Source organism: Delphinus delphis, chromosome 3 (assembly GCF_949987515.2).
Source record: "Delphinus delphis chromosome 3, mDelDel1.2, whole genome shotgun sequence".
NCBI classification, from domain to species: Eukaryota; Metazoa; Chordata; class Mammalia; order Artiodactyla; family Delphinidae; genus Delphinus; species Delphinus delphis.
Genome location: NC_082685.1, coordinates 130,429,076 through 130,453,846, shown reverse-complemented (window position 1 = coordinate 130,453,846; position 24,771 = coordinate 130,429,076). Strand labels below are relative to the sequence as shown.

General features: G+C 40.7%; 1 protein-coding gene across 2 annotated transcripts in view; it reads right to left on the bottom strand.

Moving 5' to 3' along the window:
• Positions 1-12,754, bottom strand: part of PLPP1 (phospholipid phosphatase 1) — a 119,447-nt gene extending 106,693 nt beyond the window's left edge. Inside the window, exon 1 of one of the 2 annotated variants that reach the window (XM_060009489.1) lies at positions 12,264-12,754. In XM_060009489.1, the coding sequence (XP_059865472.1) occupies positions 12,264-12,321 (58 nt within the window). In that variant the 5' untranslated portion in view covers positions 12,322-12,754. The remainder of the gene's footprint in view (positions 1-12,263) is intronic. The other variant, XM_060009490.1, reaches the window with a different exon arrangement.
• Positions 12,755-24,771: the final 12,017 nt, after the last annotated feature.

Here is a 24,771-nt window from a genome sequence, read left to right as displayed (position 1 = left end):
AATTCCTTACTTCAGGAAATTTAAATTACTATAAATGTGACCCTTAGATTTACCCAACTGAAAATCAGAACCTCCACTACAATCTCTTCACTGGGCAGCAACCTCAGGCCTTGTGAGGTACATCCTCATGATTAATCCTACTGGCCCTCTTCCTCTCAAAGAAGCTTCACCCTCTCCTGACTTCCTCTTGGAAGGTAAAAACAGACTGTAGCAATATTCACTTCTTTGTTTTTTTAAACTTTCCTTTTCCTCACTCTTCTCTTTGCCTCTCTTTTTATCAGAAGAAATTAAGTTAGCCAAAGCCAATATCAGGGCCCTTTGGGCTACAGAGGCTTATGAGTTTAAAATTTCAGTCACAACTACTCAGTGTTTTTAAGTGTAAGTTTTAAATTATTAGCAAACAAAATATGACTCTTAAATAGGACTCAATTTTGTCAAGATTTTCTTACAACTTCGGCCATGGTATTTTAATTATGATGTACATATTTCTAATTGGTGGTGGGTTTCCAGGGCTACAGGATAGACAAAATTCCTTAACTGTTCAATGATAGCTATATCCCAATGCCCTACGTAGTAATGAATCATTCTGCCAGCTACAGCTAAACAGTAACATTAAGGTCTCACCATTCCAATCATTAACTGGCTAACAAACTGCAAGACTAGTACTGAGGAAAACACAAACATAATCCTAGATAATGTTATTATTTTATTTCAAAGAACATCTCTCTCCTATTTACTATTCTTAAAGTCACTGGAATAGAATATAGCACAGGTAGATATAAAGTTAGAACAGATTCCCCTGGAATTTCAGATCTTTGCCAAAAGAATTTGAGTCTTAGCCGAAGACAAATTGCTGTTGATACAGATGACAATCTCCTGATAATAAGCAGACTAGGTTAGAATTGTGGTTTCTTTCTTTTTTCGTTTTTTCTTTTTAATTTGATAGTAGGTGGACATTATTCTTTATCTTATTTTAAACTGAAAATCTTCCTTCACTGAAATTTCAGTGAGTCTGACCAAATTATATTTTGCTTTGGCTTCTCAAGGTAGCATATGTTACCATTTCTCACAATATGGCTGACATAAGAGTAACCAACTAGTTGCAAGATTTCATGAGCCATTTGGTCACTGATAAAGTCATATACCTATGTGTGGCAAAAGAAGAGACTCAAGAAGGGGCCTACTTTACTTTGTATCAGGGCCCATTTTTCCTATATCACTACTTCCTGGATACTTCAATCAGTCTTCAGCTTTTTCCTATTTTCTTCTGACAACACTCACTGCCTTCATGGCCAGGCTAGATTTATAATCGATCTCCTGCAAGTCTGCTGCAGTTGCTCAAAATGCCCCATTTACCATGTGCTCTTTGTTTTCCTACCCTGAGTCCAGTGGTATCAACTGCTCCAACATATTCTGTAGCTACTGACTCTCCTTAATAAGCAAGGTGTGCTCACCCCTATGATCCGGAGAGATAGGCAAGGCAGATATTCTTCTCACTATAATTTACATATAAGTAGACGAAGGAGCCCAAGTGATCTTGCCCATGTGATCAGAGAGAGTAGCAGAAGCAGGACTAGAATTTGACTTCCAAGCCAACCTCTTTCACTACCAGACCACACTCTGAACCCTTTAAAAAAAGTTACATAAACAAAATTGTTATTCAGTGAAAAATCATCCACAATGTCAAATCCTAATGCAAAAACTTATCTTCTTAAAAGCTACTTATTAGATTTGGTTAGTAATTAAACTATATTCAATGGCAGAACTTAGAATCTCTCATATTAATGTAGATATCCAACACTAGCTATAAAGTTGAGTATTACCCATAACTTGCCTAACAAGTTTTGATAACAATCACAAATTAAGAGACCTTTTCTCCAACTGGGCCACTGGGTTAGGCACAGACAATATTTGAGAAGGAACATATTCAAAATTCCTCTCTTGTATCAATGCCATTTAAAAAAAAGTAAAATACAATAAACATCACTTGCTTCTGCTGCACTGCATAACTATGCTAGGTATATTTTCTAAATCAAATTGGGATGTCATTTGAAAAAGTGTGGGTTTTTTTAATAGTTTTTTTAAGAAAAATATTATAGAAGTATGACTTTAAATTACATTTAGTCATAGATTTAACAAACTGCCTCTATGAAGAAGACTGTTACCTAAAATTAGGACTATCCAAGAACACTGCAGATGGATGTGATCACTATATACATTTATTTTTTAAACTCTATGGAAAGAAAACAAGGAAAACTTCTTATTGATCAAGAGAAGTTATAAGAACTGGTTATGTTTAGCTGTATTGCAGCTGTACTTCAATGTGTATTGCAAGTTATTAGCTTTTGACCAGTTTATATTCAAAAAATAAAATCTTCATGTTTTAAAATGTGAGTACTCAGAGAACTTATGGCTATCTCAACCATGCCATTCACACACACCTTTGTTTATTCCTATTTCTAGTCTGCTCTTCTCTCTACAACCACAAACATTCGTTTGGATACTTTGTCTATGAGCTGTGGGAATATTGCTTACCTAGAAGTAAAACGAGAAGATCTGAGTAAGGTATCTGATTCCAGAAAGAAACAGGTTAGAAGTAATCAAAACATCTCCCATAGTGATCTGGGCACTAAAAACTGAAATACGAACCAGGTTCCAATTTAAATGCTATTTAAACTGAAGCTAGAACTACACTAAATAATGTTCCAAAAGAAAAGTCACCAGCACATGGTATCAAATTTAAATAACAGACTGGGTCAGTGGTACTACATTGATTTATTAACTTAACAATGATAACAACAATAGCCCAGGCAAGGAATATGCTAAACACTTCATATACACTGTCTCATACATTATCTCATCTAATTTCACAGCACGATGAGGAAGACACTATTATCATCATCTTTTTCCTCATTAGATGACAAAACTCACGGAGAGTTGAAGCAACCTGCCCAACGTCGTACAGTTAGTAATAGATGGAGTGAGAATTCCAACCCCAGAAGAGTGGCTGCCTCAAGTCTATTGCCTACTCACTCAGGCAACAAATATCTGAATGCCTACCATGTGCCACGCACTTTCTAAGCACCGGTATTACAGTGTTTCCACCCAGTAATAAAGATGGATTCTAAGCTATCTACAGGAATTATTTCCAGAATTTAGCACTAGCCAAAAGTGATGTTCCCAAAGGTTTACAGTACCTCTGCTGGAAAGTAAAAGCAGTGGTCTCAGGAGAAACTATTTTGAAATACAGACAGATTTCATTCAAATTCCTACTTCTCTCCCCTTACAGTGCTCTGTGTACCTCTTGGGGATGGAGACCCTATCTCACTCATTCTTAGTAACCTAAGTGCTGTGACATATCAGGCACTCAACTTACCATACAGTATTGTCATTGTTTGTTATGAGTCTGTCTTCCAGAGTAAGCAAGAAGCTATTTGAGATCCATGGGTTTTGTTTTATTTTTTCACCCATTTTGTATTACCAGTGCTAGGGCATACAATGAGGCTAATACCATAGGCTAATACCATACAGTTCTGTGATGATTCATGAGTTTATGTAAAACATTTACCAAAGGCTCATTTATTCATTCAATAAAGAACGTTTTTCTTCTCTTCTTCTCATTTACCTCAAGCACCTAAGCAGCCAACCCATCTCTCTTCCTGCTGACGTAAATGAACCAAAAGGCAAGGCAGAACCTGGCTTAACAAGCTGCCAATTAACTCAAGAGCTCATCCGCTACACATTTCCTATATGTCATTTTCCTGGGCGCTCCACCCTGAAAAAAGACTCAGGAAACATTTCCAAGCAGTGACAACTGAGAACTAAACCATGAGGCTCTAACTATATCTGCTGGAATGAGTTACGAAAGGTGACTCTAAACTCTATACACATGACTCATGTGAAATGCAATGAAGGATAAAGGTCTCCTTTACTGGGTAGAAATGCCTATGACAACAACGTATTTGAAGAAAAAGTCTGTGGGTATGTTACTGAACAGTACAAATCAGTTACATCTTCCAGTATGATATACCCTCCTAGCAAACGCTTAGTAGTTATTACACGTTTGACTTATGAAAAATTAAAGTGCCTCCTCTGGACAGCAGACGCACGCTCAAAACATGATAAGCAGAAACTGACTCTGCAGCAACATCGTATAGAATAAAGATAGTCATAAAACATTTAGGCCACCTAAAATAACCACTGCTTTTACAGCCAATTAATTCCCTCAGTCCTTCATTCCTCACCCTCTTCATTTCTCAAATCTGGACCAGTCAATCTGAATTCAAAAGTTATAATCCTTGGGCTTCCCTGGTGGCGCAGTGGTTGAGAGTCCACCTGCCGATGCGGGGGACGCGGGTTCGTGCCCCGGTCTGGGAGGATCCCGCATGCCGTGGAGCGGCTGGGCCCGTGAGCCGTGGCCGCTGGGCTTGCACGTCCGGAGCCTGTGCTCCGCAACGGGAGACACCACGGCAGTGAGAGGCCCGCATACCTCAAGAGAGGAAAAAAAAAAAAAAGTTATAATCCTTAAAAATGCATTTCCCAATTCCCAACCATACCACTTCTTACCTGAGTTACACTGGGAGTTTCCCAACTACTCTAGGCCTTAGTTCCATCATCTACAGAATGAAGATGAACAAGCTATCCTCCCTGAGCACGTTTTTGAGAGACCTCACAGCCACACAGGGCCTAGTGAGCACTAAGTAAATGCCAGTTATTATTATTATCCACTCTGACATTTAGAAAAAAGTTACAAAATTCACTATTAAGAATATCATGGATACATACTATATTCCAGCCACACTGGCCTCTTTTCTGTTACAAATGCCCTTTGCCCCTTTAGCCCTCAACGCCTGCTCTTCCCTATGCCTGGAATCATCTTCCAGCTCCTCCATGACCAACTTACTTTCATCCTTAAATCTGAAATCAAAAATGCCCTCGTCAGGGCTTCCCTGGTGGCGCAGTGGTTGAGAATCCGCCTGCTGATGCAGGGGACACGGCTTTGTGCCCCGGTCCGGGAAGATCCCACATGCCGCAGAGCGGCTGGGCCCGTGAGCCATGGCCGCTGAGCCTGCGCGTCCGGAGCCTGTGCTCCGCAACAGGAGAGGCCACAACAGTGAGAGGCCCGCATACCACAAAAAAAAAAAAAAAAAATGCCCTCGTCAGAGAAGCCTTCCTTGAGATTGCCACCCTCCAACATCTCACTCTCTTCTAATCTTGTTTTCATTCTTCCATGGCATTCACAAACATCTGTAATTGTCTTACATTATTAGTATAGAGACCTTACCTATCTTTTTCACAGTGATAATTACAGCTCCTAGCATTGTACTAAGCACATAATAGCTAATGAATAAATAAATGAAGGATGTTGCAAAGTCAGATATTTTAAAAACTTAACATTGTGTTAAACACAACATAAAAAATAGTATCAGGTTAACATATGTCAAAATAAATATCTGAGGGAATTCCGTGGAGGTCCAGTGGTTAGGCCTCCATGCTTCCACTGCAGGGGGCCTCGGTTCGATCCCTGGTCAGGGAACTAGGATCCAATAAGCTGCGTGCCAGGGCAAGCAAGCAAGCAAGCAATAAATAAATAAATAAAACCTGATTGGAAAACAGGGGTAAGAGGGAGAGGGGGTATAAAGAGGTATTACACAATAGCTTTTTCTTTGTTGCCTGCTCAACTACAGATAGGAATTCAAACAATAGAATTTACACAAATGAGGATGCACAATTAAGGTCATTCAAAAAATTTAGGAATATTAAGTCTACTTTTTTACATGGTCACTCAATCATTTCCAAGGCCTGGGCAATAAAAACAGTGAAGGTGACCAGAGTGTGGCTAACTCCATTTTCTTGATTAAGCTGAAATTCAGGACTTAACCACCGTATAAAGTAACAGTTTTTCCATTTGTTTAATTACATTCTACCACAGACTATACAGATCGATTTCTACCACAGCTGGGATTACCACTACCTGAAGATCATATATGTGGTTTTTACATGTGACTGATAAAACACTACTATTTCAAGATGTTCTGTAAGCTTCAAAGACATTCCATGAGTACTCATGGGAAACGGTTTAAAGTTTGTGTTTTTGTCCCTATTACAAAACGATGTTGATGTTATTTTTACTAAAATAATGATGTTGCTATAGTAGGATTATAGATGATTAATTTTATTTGACAAACATATTGTGCACATTAAGTGCAAGGCACTGCTCTAAGCCCTTTATATATTGACTCATTTAAGCCTCACAACAACCATACAAGGTAGGTACTTTTATCATTACACAGCTGAGGCAACAGAGGCACAAAGAGGAAATTTGCCCAAGGTCACACAGCTAGTAAATGGAGGAGCTGGAATGTGAACCTAGGCAGTCTGGATCCAGAGTCCGTCACTACACTGTTCTGTCTATCTAATGTTTTAAAGAAAAAGTCATTCCCAATGTTAGAGTAGTTTCAGTTAAGTAAAAAACAACTCTGAGCCATCTGGGCTTTAAACCTAGACAGCAAGAAGGTTGAAGGGAAGAAGGAAAGCAGGCTGGAGTGGAAAAAGTGAAAATGAAAAATAAGGTAAGTAGAAAAAGAAGAGGGCCAAAAAGAAAGAAGAAAGTTACTTGTAACCACTGCTCATAATATCTGAATGAACACTTTTTCATAAAGAAAATAATAAAAGAGGCAAGACAGTGTCCATATAATCCCTAACTAGCTTATTACATAGACTGTATATTTCCCTCTCATATGCTGAATTAAGCCACCTAAGTTAGGAGGAAACAAACAATTAACATTCCAAAATCCTTTCCATAAAACTGAAGCTACAAGTTAACTGGTTCACTTAAAATGTGGGTGTTTAATGACTTACTACCAACTTCTTTTTTAGCAGGGTAAACAGTAACAATTTAAACTTTAATTTCTTATCAAAAAGAATTAGAATAATTCCACAAGCTAAGTAACATATAGGAAACTTTGGTAGAACTCAGCCAAAAATGACTAAACAAGAAAGAAATTAATAAAGATTCATAGCATGTCCATGAGTTTCCAAAAGGATGTAATTCAAAAAGAATATAAAGGAAAAAATTACTTTTCATAAAAGCTATAGAGGGGAATGCTCTCTGAATACTTCCATACTCTATTCCAAGCAAGGTAAATTTAAGTTTAAAGTCAACTGTATAAAACCAACTAGAGCCAAATACTATCAATTTCCTCCAGGCCTCTGCTTTTGTTCCAAACTAGCCATTTAAAGGTAGAAAAAGGGGCTTCCCTGGTGGCACAGTGGTTGAGAGTCCACCTGCCGATGAAGGGGACACGGGTTCGTGCCCCCATCCAGGAAGATCCCACATGCCGCGGAGTGGCTGGGCCCGTGAGCCATGGCCGCTGAGCCTGCACGTCCGGAGCCTGTGCTGCGCAACGAGAGAGGCCACAACAGTGAGAGGCCCGCATACCGCCAAAAAAAAAAGGTAGAAAAAGCCTTGCAACAGGAGGCCAGTCTGACCCAAGAATATACCAGTTTGACAAATTTTTGTTCATCTTTTGAGATTCCTTCTCTCTCTCTGTGGCTGAGAGGAAAGAGAACAGTTACATAAAACAGAGAAACAAGCACAGTAAACTTTCATCAGAAGCAAAAGAAGTTTGCTGAATAGAAGTTAACAGAAGTTGAAATGGCAAGTAGGATAGGCACTATGTCCTATTTATTTATTTACCTCTTTGGTATCTAACAGAATGCCCAGCACCTACTAGATAAGAAACAAATACATGAGTGAATTCACCCAATAATGAGTGAATGAACAAATAAATGTCAGGAGAAAAGGGAAGGCTGCAGACTATTTAGCAAGTGAGACCCTTTCATTAAGTATTTGATTTTTACTTGAGAAAGGGGCCCAGATTCAGGGTCAGGAAAGGGAGCACTCGTGAGGGGTACTACTTAAGGGGCAGGATGATGTCAGCATAATTACTGGAGAAGAATAAGTAACAGGGATTCCACAACCACCTATGGCTGCCAATGTTTTTTGCTGCCACATTTTCCCCTAAATTTATTGACTCTGATTTGGCATAATGGTGATACCACGTTTGCAGCATGCTGAGGTAACCATGACCCACTCCATTCCAAGAAAGCCAACGTTGGAGCTCACGAGTTGCTGTATCACCTGCTATTATAGGAAACTGTAACTGGTGTCAAGTGCAGAAAGGGAAGTTACCTCAGATCTGTTTGGACATAACATGAGTATTATCAGTAGCGCCCTGGAGAAAAAACAGCACATCCAAATAAGGTTTTCAAGAGAGAATTTAATGAAGGAATAATCTTCAAAAGTATAGGCAGGGTTTAGGGAAAGCAGAAGGGGATGGTGGAATACTCCCACACCAGCAACATGAGAAAGTCATTATCATCTCTAGGCCTAAAGGGGCAAGTGAAGGGTTACCAGAACCCAGAAAGATCTGTAACTGTAGCTGGCTGGCACAGAAGGCCACTGAATAGAAGCTGTGACCTACTCACAAAACACAGAACAGCTCTGGCAACACAAATCCAGCAGGAGTAAACTGGCTCTTCCAGGCCTCCTGCTCTTGTCCCATTGGTCCAGGTCAACCAGAAACCAAAAAGCAAGAGCAGGGTGGAGAAAAGATCTGAAGGGGCAAAAGGAGAATATACAATACAGAAGGATATTCCAAATGACCGCCACCCAGCAAAACACAGGCACATAAAAAGGCTTTGCCAGTTCTACCCAAATCTTCTAGGCATCATGAGAACCTGCAAAAAAGTTATAAACACAGGTACTTATTTGGGTTCCCACTGCCCTATATCAAGTTGAGGAAGAAAAAAAAAGATTCTAAGAGTAGTCCTAGGTAATTCTTGTCATTTCTGCATCTCTAAGAATAAACAGACAACCCTTTTATCTATAATGGATCACATCTAGAGCAACTCTCTTCTTTGTACTCAAAGGCCATCTATTCCATACCTTCATTATTACACTTATCATGATGTGTTGTGACTCTTGTTGGTTTCTCCCTCATTAGACCCTGAACTCCTTTAGGGCACATATTGTCTTATTCATCTTTGTATCCCTAGCATTTAACATGAACTTGGAACAGAATTAGCCTTCAATCAATGTGCACTGAATCAATTAGTGGACTCAGTGTCCATTAACTGGCAGCCTAATGCCAGGGTGCATAAAATCTAGAATGACCCTCAGCAATTAAACACTAATAAGTTTTATTCAGGACATGGTTTAAAACATTGAGCAAAAACACAGCTTTCATACCAGCCCACTACCATTCTCTATAGAACAGCTTTTCTTGTGTGCTCAGATGGTATTTATGGCCTTTTCTACAATCATAGAACTCATTATCAAAAGAGCCAGAGAAAGATGGCAAGACCATGCTCCATCTCAGAAAGGAATCAAATATACATCATCTCTCAAAATTCTCACTCTTCTTCCAAGAATTGACCAGATCCACTAAAGGAACTAATAATCTGGGTATATTATATGGAGGAACTCACATTTCCCAGCGGTGATAACACTGATTTGGGGTAGAAACGCGTATACACATGTGCGCGCATGCACAACCCACACACACCCCCACAAGCATGTTTAACTATCACTTCAACAGACGTCACCTTCTGTAATATTATAAAGTAACTATGTAACACAATCACATAACATCAGCATATCAAATGGATACACTATATGATGTTGGGTGACCATTAACAGAACCTGGAACATATTCACATTATAATTATGAATCACTTTTACATAACCCTGTACTTATGAAGTGCTTAATCATCTTTTTGTTGCTATAGTCAAATCTCACCTGTAGTTCTCCAAAGAAAAAGAAAAAAGTTAATGCCAAGTTGATAACCCTCTTTGAGCTACCACGATTTTAGGCCGCCAATCTCCTGCTGTCAGTAAGACGAATGAAAACCAAATTTAAAATTTGGTTTAAAGTGGACCCTTAGACTCCACTAGAAAGGTGAGTTTGCTATAAAAATATATTATCTCCAAAAACTTAGCATGAAAATGCTTTGTATCTCTAGCATCACTGTTCTCCTTCACTGCTGCTTGTAATGGAGTGTTGATACTGTTAAATCTAATGTCATCGTATATACCAAATTAAAATAACACTTCACTTTCTATTTAGGAATAGGGAATTCTGGGCTTATCTTGACAATACACTGAATTACTTTAAAACTCTAGTAACACAAGAACAGATAAAATGTGTTTCAAATAGATCGGTATAAATATCTGATACTGATACTAAATGCATAAGTCCCCAAAACAAGCTTTTTCCAAAACCATCAAAGATACTTAAAATCATAAACACAATTTTATCTTTTTTGAGAGCTGTCATAAATTCTGCAACTGTTAGGCCCATGTGGCAATAAAATTACCCTTACCTCTATAGGACAATTATGTGATGTTTCCATCATATTGAAAATATAGACTGCAAGAACCTACAATTTATAAAGTTGTACTGCATATAGGTTCCTCCATTATACATGAATTAAAACAAAACAAAACATAGATTTACCATATGGCTTTCTGTTTAATAACACTGAGCTACCTAAGAGCAGTATTATGTTTCATCTATCCTGGTTCAGTGTTTGGCCCAAAGAGAAAACATGACTTTTGTTTCATAAATTACCAACTCCCACAAGGTAGGAAAAGGAGAAGTTTATGTATAATTCTGACAATACACAATATGTGGCAATGACAGAATATCCAATATATTAGAATTATCAAAGTTACTTATGACTAAACATTTTCCTCTCCCTTCACTATAATATAAATGAAGTTTAACAAACCTCCACTAATATTCAGTACAAGTTAAAATACATTTTTAAATATAACATCTTTACCAAGGTAAGCTTTTCACCGAAAATAAATTTGAATATATTTAATGTAATTATGAATATGTCCGGACATCTGAAAGGATCACTTGTGCTTCTATAAAAATAGTGTTCCAAAATCGTGTTTCCCTTTCCTGAACTGAATTCCTAAAATTCACTGTGGAGCTATACAGTGTCTTCGTAAACAATAAAGATGTTTCATAAATAAAAAAGAGATTTTTCCTCAAAAAACAGGTAACAGAATTTGTAAAACTTCGGCAAGACTGCAAGCACCTAAATGGTCAGGTTTGAGGCAAGAGAGTGGAATACTGGATTAAAACCGGGGAAAATTTCCTATCACTGAAAAGCCATTATGCAGACCTGCATCTAGGATGCTGAAGTCACAGCCCTCCAACCAACGCTGAGAACTTGCCAATACCATTACTTCGATACTCAACCATGAGTAGGACTACCCAAACATAGAGCAGGTCTTCTTGTTGTCGTTTTTTCCATAACATATAAATAGTTCAAAGATACTGCCTTACACAATACATACTGAAAAGGTGAAAATCTCTCCTCCCAACGCCTATCCCTTAGCCAAATGACTTCTATTCTTTCTCGTCAAAATAAAAGAGCAACTGGCAACCAGAAGACCCACAACTGAACTCTTCTGTCAGAAAGACAACGCCAAATTTGCTGCAGCCAAAGAAATGTCTAGTGCTACTTCTGGGCTCTCACAGGAGATGGAAAGCTACACAATGGCAAGGTCTGTGCAGAGAAGGACACAGCAGGTCTGGGGCACACCATCCCCACTCCAGCCCCCAAAAAGCAACGTTCTTCAAACCTATAGGCAGAAACCTGGCATCATCACAACCACTTACAGCCTGACAATTTACAAGCTGGTAACACCTTCTAATTAGGAGAGTTCTAATCTTTAATAGACGCAAATGTAAACGGCTTCCCACAAATAAGATAAACCTGGCACTGGCGCCAGTTACTGAGAACCCCCAGTGCATCAAACCTCCCGTTTCGCTACTGAACCTGATGAGCCAGTGACTAGGCTTCCCTACAGCCGAGAGGGGAAGAGCCCACCCTCCGGGCTGGGAGTGGAAGGGGAAACAGAAGACAGAAGAGCAAGGGATGGAGCGCAGAGGCGTGAACAGCGTCCAAGCAAGGTGGGCTCAGCGCACCGCCGGGCGACAAACAGCAGCGGCCACGCGGGAGCCGGGGTGCGGGCTGCGAAGCGGGGTCCCCGGGCTGCGGAAACCGCCCCCAGCGTCTCGCCCGGCACGGCTCGCGCGTCAGGCACACACACACCCCCACCCTACGCCCGTCCGCGGCTCTCGCCTAGTCCCCTCCCAGCGGACACACACCCGCAACCCACCGGTGCACCCACACCCCGGGCTCGCGCGCACACGCCCCTCCGGCCGGCGGCGCGTACGTACCCAGCAACACGCAGAGCACATCGAGGGCCACGTACGGCAGCCGCGTCTTGTCAAACATGGTCTCGGCGCGGGCGGCAGACGAGGCACCCGATTCACGAGACCGGGCCGGGGACTGGCGACGGCTCCTCCCAGCCGGGGTAGAGCAGCCGAGGGCTGACGGGGACCCTGCGGCGTTCTGACGGGCAGCAATGGCGCCCGCGACCCCTTCCCTCACAGCTCCCGCAACCACTCAGTCGGGGCCGAGAGGCTCGTGTGCCAGCCGCGGCGGGTCCGTTGCCTCAGGCCCTCCTCGGTCGGCCGTGGCCCGCCCCGGCCGCTCACTGTCCAGATCCAGACGCCGTCTCCAACGGGCGGGGCGTCCGGGCTCGTGCTTTAAGGATGGGGACCGGTAGGGAGGAGGAACACGGGCTCGGCCCCTCCCGCGGGGCAGCGCGGGACCCGCCTGCGCGCGGCCTCGCGGGCTGGGGGAGCGCGGCAGAGGCGGGGCGGCCAGTGAGGGGTGACGGGGCGGGGCCGGGGAAACACCAGGCCGGGGCGCGCCAGCCAATCGGCGCCTCTGGCCCCGCCCCGCCCGACCTGCGCAGCCCGCCCCTCAAGTGGGCCGCGCGGCGGGCGGGCGGAGCATGGGGTCACCTCCCGTGTGGTGCGAGGGGTGTTGCTCAGATCCATTTTCTGCCAGTGGTCGCCCAACCTGGCCTCCGCATCCCTGGCCGCCGGTCATTGCTGACTCGGGGGGAGAACTGGACTCTCGACCCTGGCTGCCTGCCAGCTCTCCTCATGGGGATTGGGTAATAAAGAGGAACGGGGTAGTCAGTGACAAAGACTCTCTCCCTATCCAAACTTTAGCCAGGCTCCTCCGAGCCCTCTACTCGCCTGGGCCTCCATTGAGGCCTTCGAATCTGGCAGGGCAGAGCCCCGTATTAGCGTGAATTCTGCTAAGTCATCCCTGTACCCTTGGTATCTGGTTACTTTTCATATGTGATCAAATTCCTTTATACGTAAGTCCTTTAATATATAAGTCCTTGGCCTGCCTTTAATCAGGAATCCCCCTACCCTTAATGTTTTCTCTTAATTTTGCATCCACTAACCCGCTCACTCTGCTTGTCTGTTGGCTGTAATAAACTCCCAGATGTCTTTGCTGTATTCGGAGTTGAGCACAATTGCTTTCTCCTGTTGCAAGTTATGACCCCCTATTGCAATAGTTTGGAATAAAGTCTTCCTCACCACTTTAGCAAGTGTCAGAATGAGTTTTCTTTATTCCTCTCACCCCTGATTCCAGGAGGACCCTAGCAAAATTTAGTAATCTCATTTTCCTAACCTGTAAAATTGGGATGTTGATAATCCCTGCTCTGTGTTCTAGTCAAAAAGTGCTAAAGCCCAGAAAAAATACACATGAAAGTGTTTTCTAAAAGCTTAAACCCTCTACAGATGTTAACCATTGGTATCTCTCCTCCTCATTCATAAGATGTGAGACAAATTGAAAACTGTTACCTAGTACTTCTGACTTTGCCTGCAAAACAGTCATAAAATGAGTGGAGAGATACTATCACCCTCAGGGAATCTGAAGATCTTGCCCCAAGTGATCCCCCAACAAGCAAAAAAATGTATTTGAAGAAGCGTGTTTTTCTTTAAAAAGAATGTGAACATTGGATTTCACCTTTTGTTTGAATATCTTCTGAAAGCTTTAAACACTTTACACCTGAGAAGGATGTGCCACTGTTTATTCTCTGACTTCCCTTACTTCCAGAGTTACAGGGACCCCAAATTGCAAGGCCACAGTGACTTGAACTTACTTGTGGTATGTAAGTATTTGGCATGTGTTGATTAGGTGAATATCGTGATAGAAGTGTGTTGGTGTATAGGAGGCACGCAAGGGGACAGGGTGTTCATCTGGGAGCTCTGGAAACTTCACAGGAAGGTGAGAGTTACATTATTCTTTCCTGTCTCTCCCACACCAACAGCCATTTTCTTAGGTGAGAAGCTAGTAAAGGAGACAGTTAATATATTAAGACATGTTTTCCCTTTGGAGGAGTTACAAATAATAGCTTTAAAAATAGATCAACAGAGAATTAATTCCCTGGCGGTCCAGTGGTTAGGACTCCATGTTTTGTTTTTTTTTTTTTAATAATCCAATCCCATGCAATTTTATTTATTCTGGGCTCCTGCAAGAGGGGCTATTTTATTTATTTATTTTTTAAGATTTTTAGAAATTTCATGTAATGTCTGAAACATTTATATTAACATATTTCCATACAAATAACCCAAAGAAAGTTTAGTATTAGTTGTTTTTTTTGTTTGTTTGTACTGCAGGTTCTTATCAGTCATCAATTTTATACACATCAGTGTATACATGTCAATCCCAATCGCCCAATTCAGCACACCACCATCCCCACCCCACTGCGGTTTTTCCCCCTTGGTCTCCATACGTCTGTTCTCTACATCTATATCTCAACTTCTGCCCTGCAAACCAGCTCATCTGTACCATTTTTCTAGGTTCCAAATACATGCGTTAATATATGATATTGGTTTTTCTCTTTCTGACTTACTTTACTCTGTATGACAGTCTCTAGATCCATCCACGTCTCAATAAATGACTCAATTTCGTTCCTTTTTATGGCTGAGTAATATTAGGACTCCGTGCTTTTACTGCCAAGGGTCTGGGTTTGATCCCTGGTTGAGGAACTAAGATCCCACAAGTCGATGAGCATGGCAAAAAAAAAAAAAAAAGATCAACAAAGTCCATTAAAATGCATTGTCATGCCCTGTGATTTTAAATGGGATCTGTGCTATGTGCAGATTATAAGCAGTAAGTCTTCAGTTGAGAGAATGATTAAGAAATGTCATTTTGTTTTGAGGTGGGGGGTTTTGTTAGTTTTTGGAGAGAGTGTTGTTTATTTGTTTTGGTTTATTATCATGATTGGGTTCTAGTGTGATCACTAGAATTGAGAATGAGTTAAATAACCTTGAAATGATGGTGAAAATAATAAAAAGGAAACACTGATTATATAGTGACACCATTAACACCCCCTTGGGGGTAGGTACTAGTGTGTCCCTGGATAGGACATGAAACCTTAGAGATTTTCTTAAATGCCTAGCAAAGTTGTGCTGGGGTCTGTATTTTTGTCTCTGTAATACAGCCATCAAATACAAAAGCAAAAGAGTGGGCTTGGGAAGAATAGTCTCGAAGAATCTCTGAAGAAGAGAGAAACTAATTTCCTCTCTTCTTTTATTACTAAGCATTTTGAAAAGGAGACTGTAATCTACAACCTCCCTTTTAATTTCTCCTGAAATACTTGTGTAGTCTCACTTCTGTCCCCATTCCTCTACTGGCACTGTTCTTTAACATAGTGTTATCGGTACGTCTCCATCTCTCTGTTCCAATAGCGCTTACTTCTTTTTATTTTATAAAGTTTCTGCACAGTAATAAGAATAAATTCCTTTAGAGCATTTGTGTTTGTATGTGCTTATGTCCTTTCTCCCCCCCTGGACTGAAGCAAAAAAGTGTTTATTATACTCGAAAAGCATTGTAAAACTAAAACAATTAAAAATGTAAGTGTCTGGTTCCCTAGTACATGTGTCTCCGCCCCCCCAAAATTTCACAATATGATATAGTCCTTTTTGTACTTATTGTCAAAGCTATTTATTACCTTACTAAAGTTTTTTATTATGTAACATTTGATACATAAATATATATATAACATATAAGTAAGTTATGAAGCATAATAATAGACAACTGGGAATCCACTACTCAACTTAATACCTAGAGCATTGTGGTATCATTGAATCTACCTGTGTGTTCAATCCCTTTCTTGTTCCCTGCCTCAGGAGAAGTAACCACTATCCTGAATTTTGTGTTTATCTTTTCCTTGCTTTGTTTTTTCAAAAACACATGACCACACGTGTATGTATTTCTGAAAATATATATTGTTTAGCCTTCTTGTATTGTATCTTTTAAAAACATTATGCCATATATGTAGTCTTCTGCCCTTGATTTTTTTCACTTATTTCTTACACCCATTCACGTTGCTGCAATCATTGCAGGTGTATCATATAAATGTATCATTCATTCTTCTGACAATGACCATCTGGGTTATTTCCATTCTTGCTATTACAAATAATGCTGCTGTGAACATTCATGTACATGTCTCCTGTGTGGAATCGCTAGCTGTGGAACTGCTGCATCATGGGGTATGCAAAAATCCAATTTCACTGGAAAACCCCAGATTGGATTGCTAAGCGGTTATACCATTTTACTCCCCCCCCCCCCCCGCCAGTGGTAGATAAGACTCCACATTTACAGCAACACTTAATATTTTGAGATTTCTTAATTTGGGGTAATTTAATAGATATAGTCTATATTTCAACATAGTCTTAATTTGCATTTCCCTGATCACTAATGTGGTTGGGCATCTTTTCCTAAATTTATTCACCAAAAATGTTTCCTCTTCTGTCAATTGCCTACTCACATTTTTGCCTGTTTTTCTATAAGGTTGTTTATCTTATTTTTATCAAACTATAAAGTTTTTATATTCTCAGTAGCAATTCTTTGTGTTGTAAATTTTCCTTCCAATATGTGGCTTGTCATTTCACTTCCTTTATAAGCCGCTATGTGACAGTTATTGTAAATGTAATGTAAGCAGAAGTCTACTGGCAGATTTCTGTGAAAGTTTTTACTTTCGTGACCAAAGGAAAAGACTGGTTTCGCTTCCCTCCGCTTTCTACCTTCCTTGAACATGGACACGATATTTAGAGTTACAGCAGCCACCTTGTGATCATGAGGGAATGGTCAAGAAGAGGAACATCACTGGTCTTTTTAATCTTGAGCTACTAAAACAACCAGCAACTTGGCTACCTCCAGATTTCTTCTAATGTGAGGGAAAAAAATTGCTTAAGTCTCAAATATTCACAACTGATACAAGGCTCAAGAGTACTTTGATTACTATTTCTGAGAAATCACATATCATACTACTCTAAGAAAACCTTTTACTTGAGCTAATTTAATTGAATTTCTGGTCCTTGAAACCACAAAGCCCTGAATAAAACAACTTTTGTATCTAGAATGGATGTTGAAGAATGGTTTGAGCATAGAGGCAAAACAAGTGACATATTCTGGGGTCTTTGAGTAGGAAAGGCTGTGAAACAAGGAACTCACACTGAGGACTAGTAGAAGATAAGGTTCTAGAAGGTAGGTTATAGCACTTTGTAGCTTTAAAGTGTGGCTGGAGGTAAAAATACATCACTGAAAATACATAGCGACATGCTGAAAACAGTCATTTAAAACAAATAATCTAGTACTGAGAGGAAGTCATAATCTCTGCAGTGGGCTGTAAATTCAAGATGAATAAAACCTTATTTTGTAAACCATATTTAATTTCAAGTCCTTTTCTGCGTTTATTTCCATTTTATTATCTTCTGTGGTTCGTAAAATCTTGTTTATGGCTTCCAGCCCTCTTTCAGCTTTGTTGCAGAGTATTAAGGGGAAAGTCTTCTATTATAATTGAGCCAGTCTACAAATGTGAGGAAAGTACTTGTGAGAGTAATTCACCTCTGTAAAAGGAGGTGAATCCCTAGGGTCAGAGTTGGAGTCCTTATGGGTGGACAAACCAGTTCCACCAAGATATTCTTCCACCAAGACTCTCCTTCAGTGTCAAGCTTGGAGGGCCTTAGTTTTCTGTTTGTTTTTTTAGGAAGACAATATTTCCTTAATCGGCTTATTGTGATAATCAAATATAAAAATGTAGGTGCAATTGCCTTGCAAATGTCTGATCTAGGCAGACACACAATACATATTTTTTCAAAAACAAAGATTTCTGTGAATCCACATCTATTATTTCTGCTTCCCTAACACCCACTCAGATGCAAATTTACCATGGTTCCCTAGTCTACCAAAGAAATGGGGGTGGTCTTGCTGAGTTATTCTGGTCTCAGGTTATCACCACTTCCTTTCTCTAGGATGCTCACAAATTATTCCTTTAACCATCTCTTAAAAATAGTATATCACCAGAGGTAGAGAAGTTAATTGCCTATAAAATATCTATAGCCTTAAAGACATCATATATATTTTTCTTAAAAAAGAAATCTTGAGTCGGATTGCCATCCAGTTACTAGTCTTTAATCAGACTCCACCTTCTTCAGCTGTTTTACAAATCATACTAAAATTCTCCCTTCTCTCATCTTTTAATTTCTTTTCTGTTCACAACCCCCAGTTTGCGCTTTGTTAAACCTCATCCCTGTATTGATATAACTGGTTAACTCACCTCCTTAAAGCAAAGGGAGTAAGCCTTCTTCACCTCTGTATCCCCAGCTCCTAGAGCTGTACTTGGCCCAATGAAATCACATGCAGTTTTTTTTGTTGTTGTTGTTAAATTGCTTGAATAAACAAATGAACAGAAAACAAAAAATAAACAACAGTCTAGGAGAGAGTCAAGCTATGCCCCCCATGCTTTCTGTTGTTATTCTAGCTTTTTCCCCCCAAATTTAAGCTTGTCTGGGGGCAGAGGTGAGGAGTAGGGTTAATTTTCCCTCCGCTATTCTTACAGGCTCATGACACCACTTTATAAGTACATTTTTGTGTCCTTGATAATGTGAGCTACAGTTGACCCTTGAACAATTTGGGGGTTAGGGGAGCTGATCCTCAGCTGAAAATCCGAGAATAACTTTACTGTTGACCCTTCGTATCCTAGGTTCAACATCCATGCATTCTACCGAATGGGGATCAGGCGGTGCTATAGTATGCATTTAGTGAAAAAAAAAACGAGTATAAGGGGACCCGAGCAGTTCAAACCCTCATTGTTCAAGGGTCAACTGTACTTTAAAAGTGAATCTTTTCCTCCCTCCTTACATTTAAAAAAAATTAATACTAGTATTTTCCCAGATATAGACAGTTTTATGGTATTTAAAAGTTCTAAAAGGTCACATGAGACAAACACCTATTCTTATGTCTAAATTAACAGTGGAGATTATCATATTAAGTGAAGTAAACCAGAGAAAGACAAATATACGATACCGCTTATATGTGGAATCTAAAAGAAAAAAGGATACAAATGAACTTATATACAAAACAGAAATAGACCCACAGGCATAGAAAACAAACTCATGGTTACCAAAGGGGAAAGGGGGAAGGGATAAACTAGGAGTTTGGGATTAACAGATACACACTACTATATATAAAATAGATAATCGGGCTTCCCTGGTGGCGCAGTGGTTGAGAGTCCGCCTGCCGATGCAGGGGACACGGGTGCGTGCCCCGGTCCGGGAAGATCCCACATGCCGCGGAGCGGCTGGGCCCGTGAGCCATGGGCGCTGAGCCTGCGCGTCCGGAGCCTGTGCGCCACAACGGGAGAGGCCACAACAGTGAGAGGCCCGCGTACAGAAAAAAAAAAAAAAAAGAAAGATAACCAACAAGATATATAGATAGATAGATATCACTTTGCTGTATACCCAAAACTAACACAACATTGTAAATCAACTATACTTCAATAAAAAAAAATTTAATAGTGGAAAAGAGATTATTTTCTGTAAACAACCCCAGTAATAAATATCATAAACTTAAAAAAAAAGTGGATCTGTCCCCTTCTAAGTGACTGTTTTATGGAATACTCCTGATTGGACTGCAAAGGAAACTTGTCCTGCTTTTCTTCCTCATTAAGATCGGAGTCAGGAAAGCAGAACTTCCTAAACCTCGGAGCCACCTTCCCTTTCAGAGTTTCTCACATAACGAATTTCAACTTACCTTTGGATTTTTAAAACACTGCCCTTTGTAAAATCCATGGCAATGATACTCAAACTTTACACATTAGAATCATCTAGGGCATTGGTTAAATACACAAATTCTCTTCCCCATCCCCAGAGATTCTATTCTAGGATGGAACTCAAGCATTGTTTTATCATGTTTTGTTTTGTTTTGTTTTGCGGTACGCGGGCCTCTCACTGTTGTGGCCTCTCCCGCTGCGGAGCACAGGCTCCGGACGCGCAGGCTCAGCGGCCATGGCTCACAGGCCCAGCCGCTCCGCGGCATGTGGGATCTTCCCAGACCGGGGCACAAACCCGTGTGCCCTGCATTGGCAGGCAGACTCTCAACCACTGTGCCACCAGGGAAGCCCTGTTTTATCATGTTTAACAAATGCCCCAGGAGATTCTGATGCCATCAGAATTTGAAAACCTCGGGTCTAGTCAGTCCACATTTTCACTCTCCAGACAGATTTTAATAAAATAAATTACTTTCTTCAAAGTAATTGCTAGGCACTGAGACTGCAGTACAACGTAGTAATTCAACGCCTGGGCTCAGAAATCAGGCCCACTGAATACACGTGAGCAAATTACTTAAAACTTTCTATGCACCAGTTCCTTATTTGTAAGATGAGAATGATAACAACAGTACCCTCCTCATAGGTTTGTTGTGAGGATTCAATGAGATGATACGTCCAGAACTCTTAGCATAGTGCCAAGGCATATAGTAGGTGCTCAATAAATGTTGGATGTTATTATTCAAAGATTCCTGTAGGCTTCCCTGGTGGCGTAGTGGTTGAGAGTTCATGCCCCGGTCCAGGAAGATCCCACATGCCGCAGAGCGGCTGGACCCGTGAGCCATTGCTGCTGAGCCTGCACGTCTGGAGCCTGTGCTCTGCAGCGGGAGAGGCCACAACAGTGAGAGGCCCGCGTACCGCAAAAAAAAAAAAAAAAAAAGATTCCTTTCATTTCATCAGGAATGAAATGGTGTTGATGGTGTATCCTATTAACCTTGGCCTAAGGACAGTGTCCAGGGGTGCTCCAAACCCTTTGCAATTGTATGTTAAATTCTGTGTGTGAAATTTTGCTGTGAAATGGATCTATAGATGGCTCTTCCTAGATTTTCAAAAGGGCTCTGTGAGGGCTTCCCGAGGGCTTCCCTGGTGGCGCAGTGGTTGAGAGTCCGCCTGCCGATGCAGAGGACACGGGTGCGTGCCCCGGTCCGGGAAGATCCCACATGCCGCAGAGCGGCTGGGCCCGTGAGCCATGGCCAGTGAGCCTGCGCGTCCGCAGCCTGTGCTCCGCAACGGGAGAGGCCTCAACAGTGAGAGGCCTGCGTACCGCAAAAAAACCCAAAAAACAAACAAACAAACAAACAAACAAAAACCGGGGGTGGGGGGTGGTCTGTGACACGATAGTGAGCTCTAGAAACTTGCTGCTCAAATAGTGCCCTCAACTGGCAGTGTCTGCATTACCTGAGGCTTCTCAGAAAGGCACACTCAGATTCCACCGTGGACCTACGGAGTCAAAATCTGCATTTCAAAAAGATCCCAAGTGACTCCTGTGCACATTAACGTTTAAGAAGCAATGCTCCAGAAATTTCCCAGGTTTCCCTGATAATGAAAATCACCTGCTATGCTTATTAAATATGCAGATTAGCTAGGGTCTTGGAAATCCTGATTTATTAAATCTGGTAATTTTTTAAATTACTCTGTGTGATTGTTATATTTAGGGAGGAAACACTGCTCTCAAAAATGAAGCTATCAGCAAGTTAAGAATTTGTTAGATAACCTGTTTATAGCTGAACCAGCCTTCCTGCACCAGACTCTTCCCCTTTGCATACAAGAACGGAGGAGATCGAAGTCGATACTTCAGCTGCTTCAAATCCCAGATGCTTCCCAGTTCTTATCCATATGAATCCTTGTGATAAGTCCCTCTGTTTTCTCTAACCAGCTTGAGTCTATATACCTAACTTCAAAAAATGCCTAACACAATGCCATTAATTACCATGGTGGATTTTTTGAGGGTTTTGTTTGTTTGTTTGGTTTGGTTTTGGTTTTTTATTGAAGTATAGTTGACATACAATGTTAGTTTCAGGTATACAATTTTGTGATTTGGTATTTAAATACATTATGAAATGATCATCATGATAAGTCTAGTAACCATCTGTCCCCATACAAAGTTATTACAGTATTATCGACTATATTCCCTATGCTATACATTATATCCTCGTGACCTGTTTATTTTATAACGGGAATTTTTTACCTCTTACTCTCCTTCACCTATTTTGCCCACTTCCCTCCCTCCTCCCCTCTGGCAACCACCAGTTTGTTCTCTGTATCTATGAGTCTGTTTTGGGTTTGTTTTGTTTGCTTGGTTGGGTTTTTCTGGGTTTGGGGTTTTTTTTACATTCCACATGTAAGTGAAATCATACAGTATTTGTCTTTCTCTGTCTGACTTATTTCACTTAGCATACCACCCTCTAGGTCCATTACCTTAGGGTTTTTAAAAATATTTGATACATATAAAGGAATATTTGTAATGTGTGTAAATTGTAAAGCATAAGGAAATAAACACCTTAGGACTCACTACCCGACATAAGAGCTAAAACGTCTCCAATATTGTTGATGTTACCTGAGTGCTCCGTCCCAACCCCAAACCCCCAGCCTGCTCCATTTTCCACCACCACTAACCCAGAGGTTACTACGTTCTAAATTTTGTCTTTATCATGGCCTTTATTTAAAAGAAAATCATGACTTTACCACATATTTGTCCCTGGTTAATATTTTACATGTTTTGAGCTTTATAAAAACAGTATCGTATCATGTACACTAGTAAGTGAGGATTTGCTTTTTCACTCACCATTGTATCTGCTGCTTATTCATGCTTCCTGTTGCTACAGATCAGTCATGGTCACTAATGGATAAATTTCTCTTTATGTGAATATGCCACTCATTATCACTCCATTCACCTATCAACAAACATCTGGGTGGATTCCTTTGGACTTCTAAAATGCACTTCGAAAAATACACCTATGAACAGTCTTGTATACACCTATGAACAGTCTTGTGCACTTTGGCAGGAGTATCTCTAGAGCATTTAATAGGAGTGGAATTGCTAGGGTATTGTGGTAGGCTGACAATGGCCCCCAAAGATCTTAACTTATATGGAAAAAGAGTCTTCGCAGATGTGATTAAGTTAAGGACCTTGAGATCAGGAAATTATCCTAGATCATCCAGGTGGGCTCTAAATGCAATCACAAGTGTCTTTATAAGTGGGAGGCAAAAGGAGATTTGATTCCAGACAGAAGAGAAGAAGGCAAAATTCCCTGTCAACACTTTGAATCAGTCCAGTGAAACTGATTTTGGACTTCTGGTTCCACAACTGTGAGAGAATAAATTTCTGTTGTTTTAAGCCATACAGTTTGTGGTGATTTGCTACAGCATCCATAGAAAACTAACACAGGTGTGCATATGTTCAACTTTACAAGATAAAGCCAAACAATTTTCAACCCAAATTAGCAAGTATCCAGAAACTATGATGTGTCAATGTCATGTATCAAATATTAGCTCTAACGGTGGTTCCAGAATTCCTAAATTCTTAAATTCCAGAATTTAAGAAACTCTCTTAAAGCTGTATTAACATAACACTTTTAAAACAACTGGAAAAAAAAATCAAAGGTCCTATCGGAGAATATGGGGAGAGAGAGTAGGTTGCCACTGACTGACACACTCTCAAGTTATCATTTTGCTGGCTTGTTAATAACAACGGAGTTCTCTGATTGTTATATTATTCTCTTATTGTTGGTGACCTTGGAAAGATCATCTTCTTGACCCCAGGTCAGGGAGGTATAACCAGCTCTCAGATGTGTGAATGGATTTTTAGAATCACTGGCATGCCATGTGTTTACTTGAATGATTTCCCTATTTATGAAGTTATTTTTGTTGTTACACCAAGGGCAGGTATATGTAGGAGCATTTCCCTGATCTCTGTACCTTGCAGAAACAGCACTTCTTTTCATGACAGAGCCTCCAAGGACAGTGAAGAGGTCAAACTGTAGATAAGCCCTCTGTGCCCTTTACTCCTTGCATATCTGTTTTGATGCAATACAGTTAAGAACTCCCAGTCTTGCCAAACTTCTGACATTCTAGGATCATTATTGCTGCTGCTGGCAGTGGCAGCTCATAAGGGGTGAAAGCATGACATATTTCTTAAAAAATGCACTTCCAACAATCAGGAGAAGGAAGGTGTATTAGTTTTCTATTGCTGCTATTACAAATTGCCACAAACTAGTGGCTTAAAACAACACACATTTATTATCTTACAGTTCTGTAGAGCAGGATTCTAACGTGTCTCACGGGGCTAAAATCAAAGTGTTGGCAGGACTGTGCTCCTTTCTGGAGGATCTAGGGGAGAATCCATTTCTTTGCCTTCTCCAGCTTCTAAAGGCTGCCCATATTCCTTAGCTCATGGTCTCCCTCATCCCCACAGCCAGCAACATTGCACCTCTCTGAACATTCTTCAATCGTCATATCTCCCTCTGACCACATCTGGGCGAAGTTCTCCAGTTTCAAGGACACCTGTGATTTTAGTTTGGGCTCACCCAGATATCCCAGGATAATCTCCTCAAAGTTCTTAATTTAATTACACCTGAAAAGTCTCTTTTGTCTCTTTTGCGCCACCAGGGAGGTCCCTGAGTGCTCATTCTTTTAGAAATGTATGGATAATGAAAAAGAAAAAAAGATGAAAAAACACAATTCAATACCCCCAAAACAAAGAC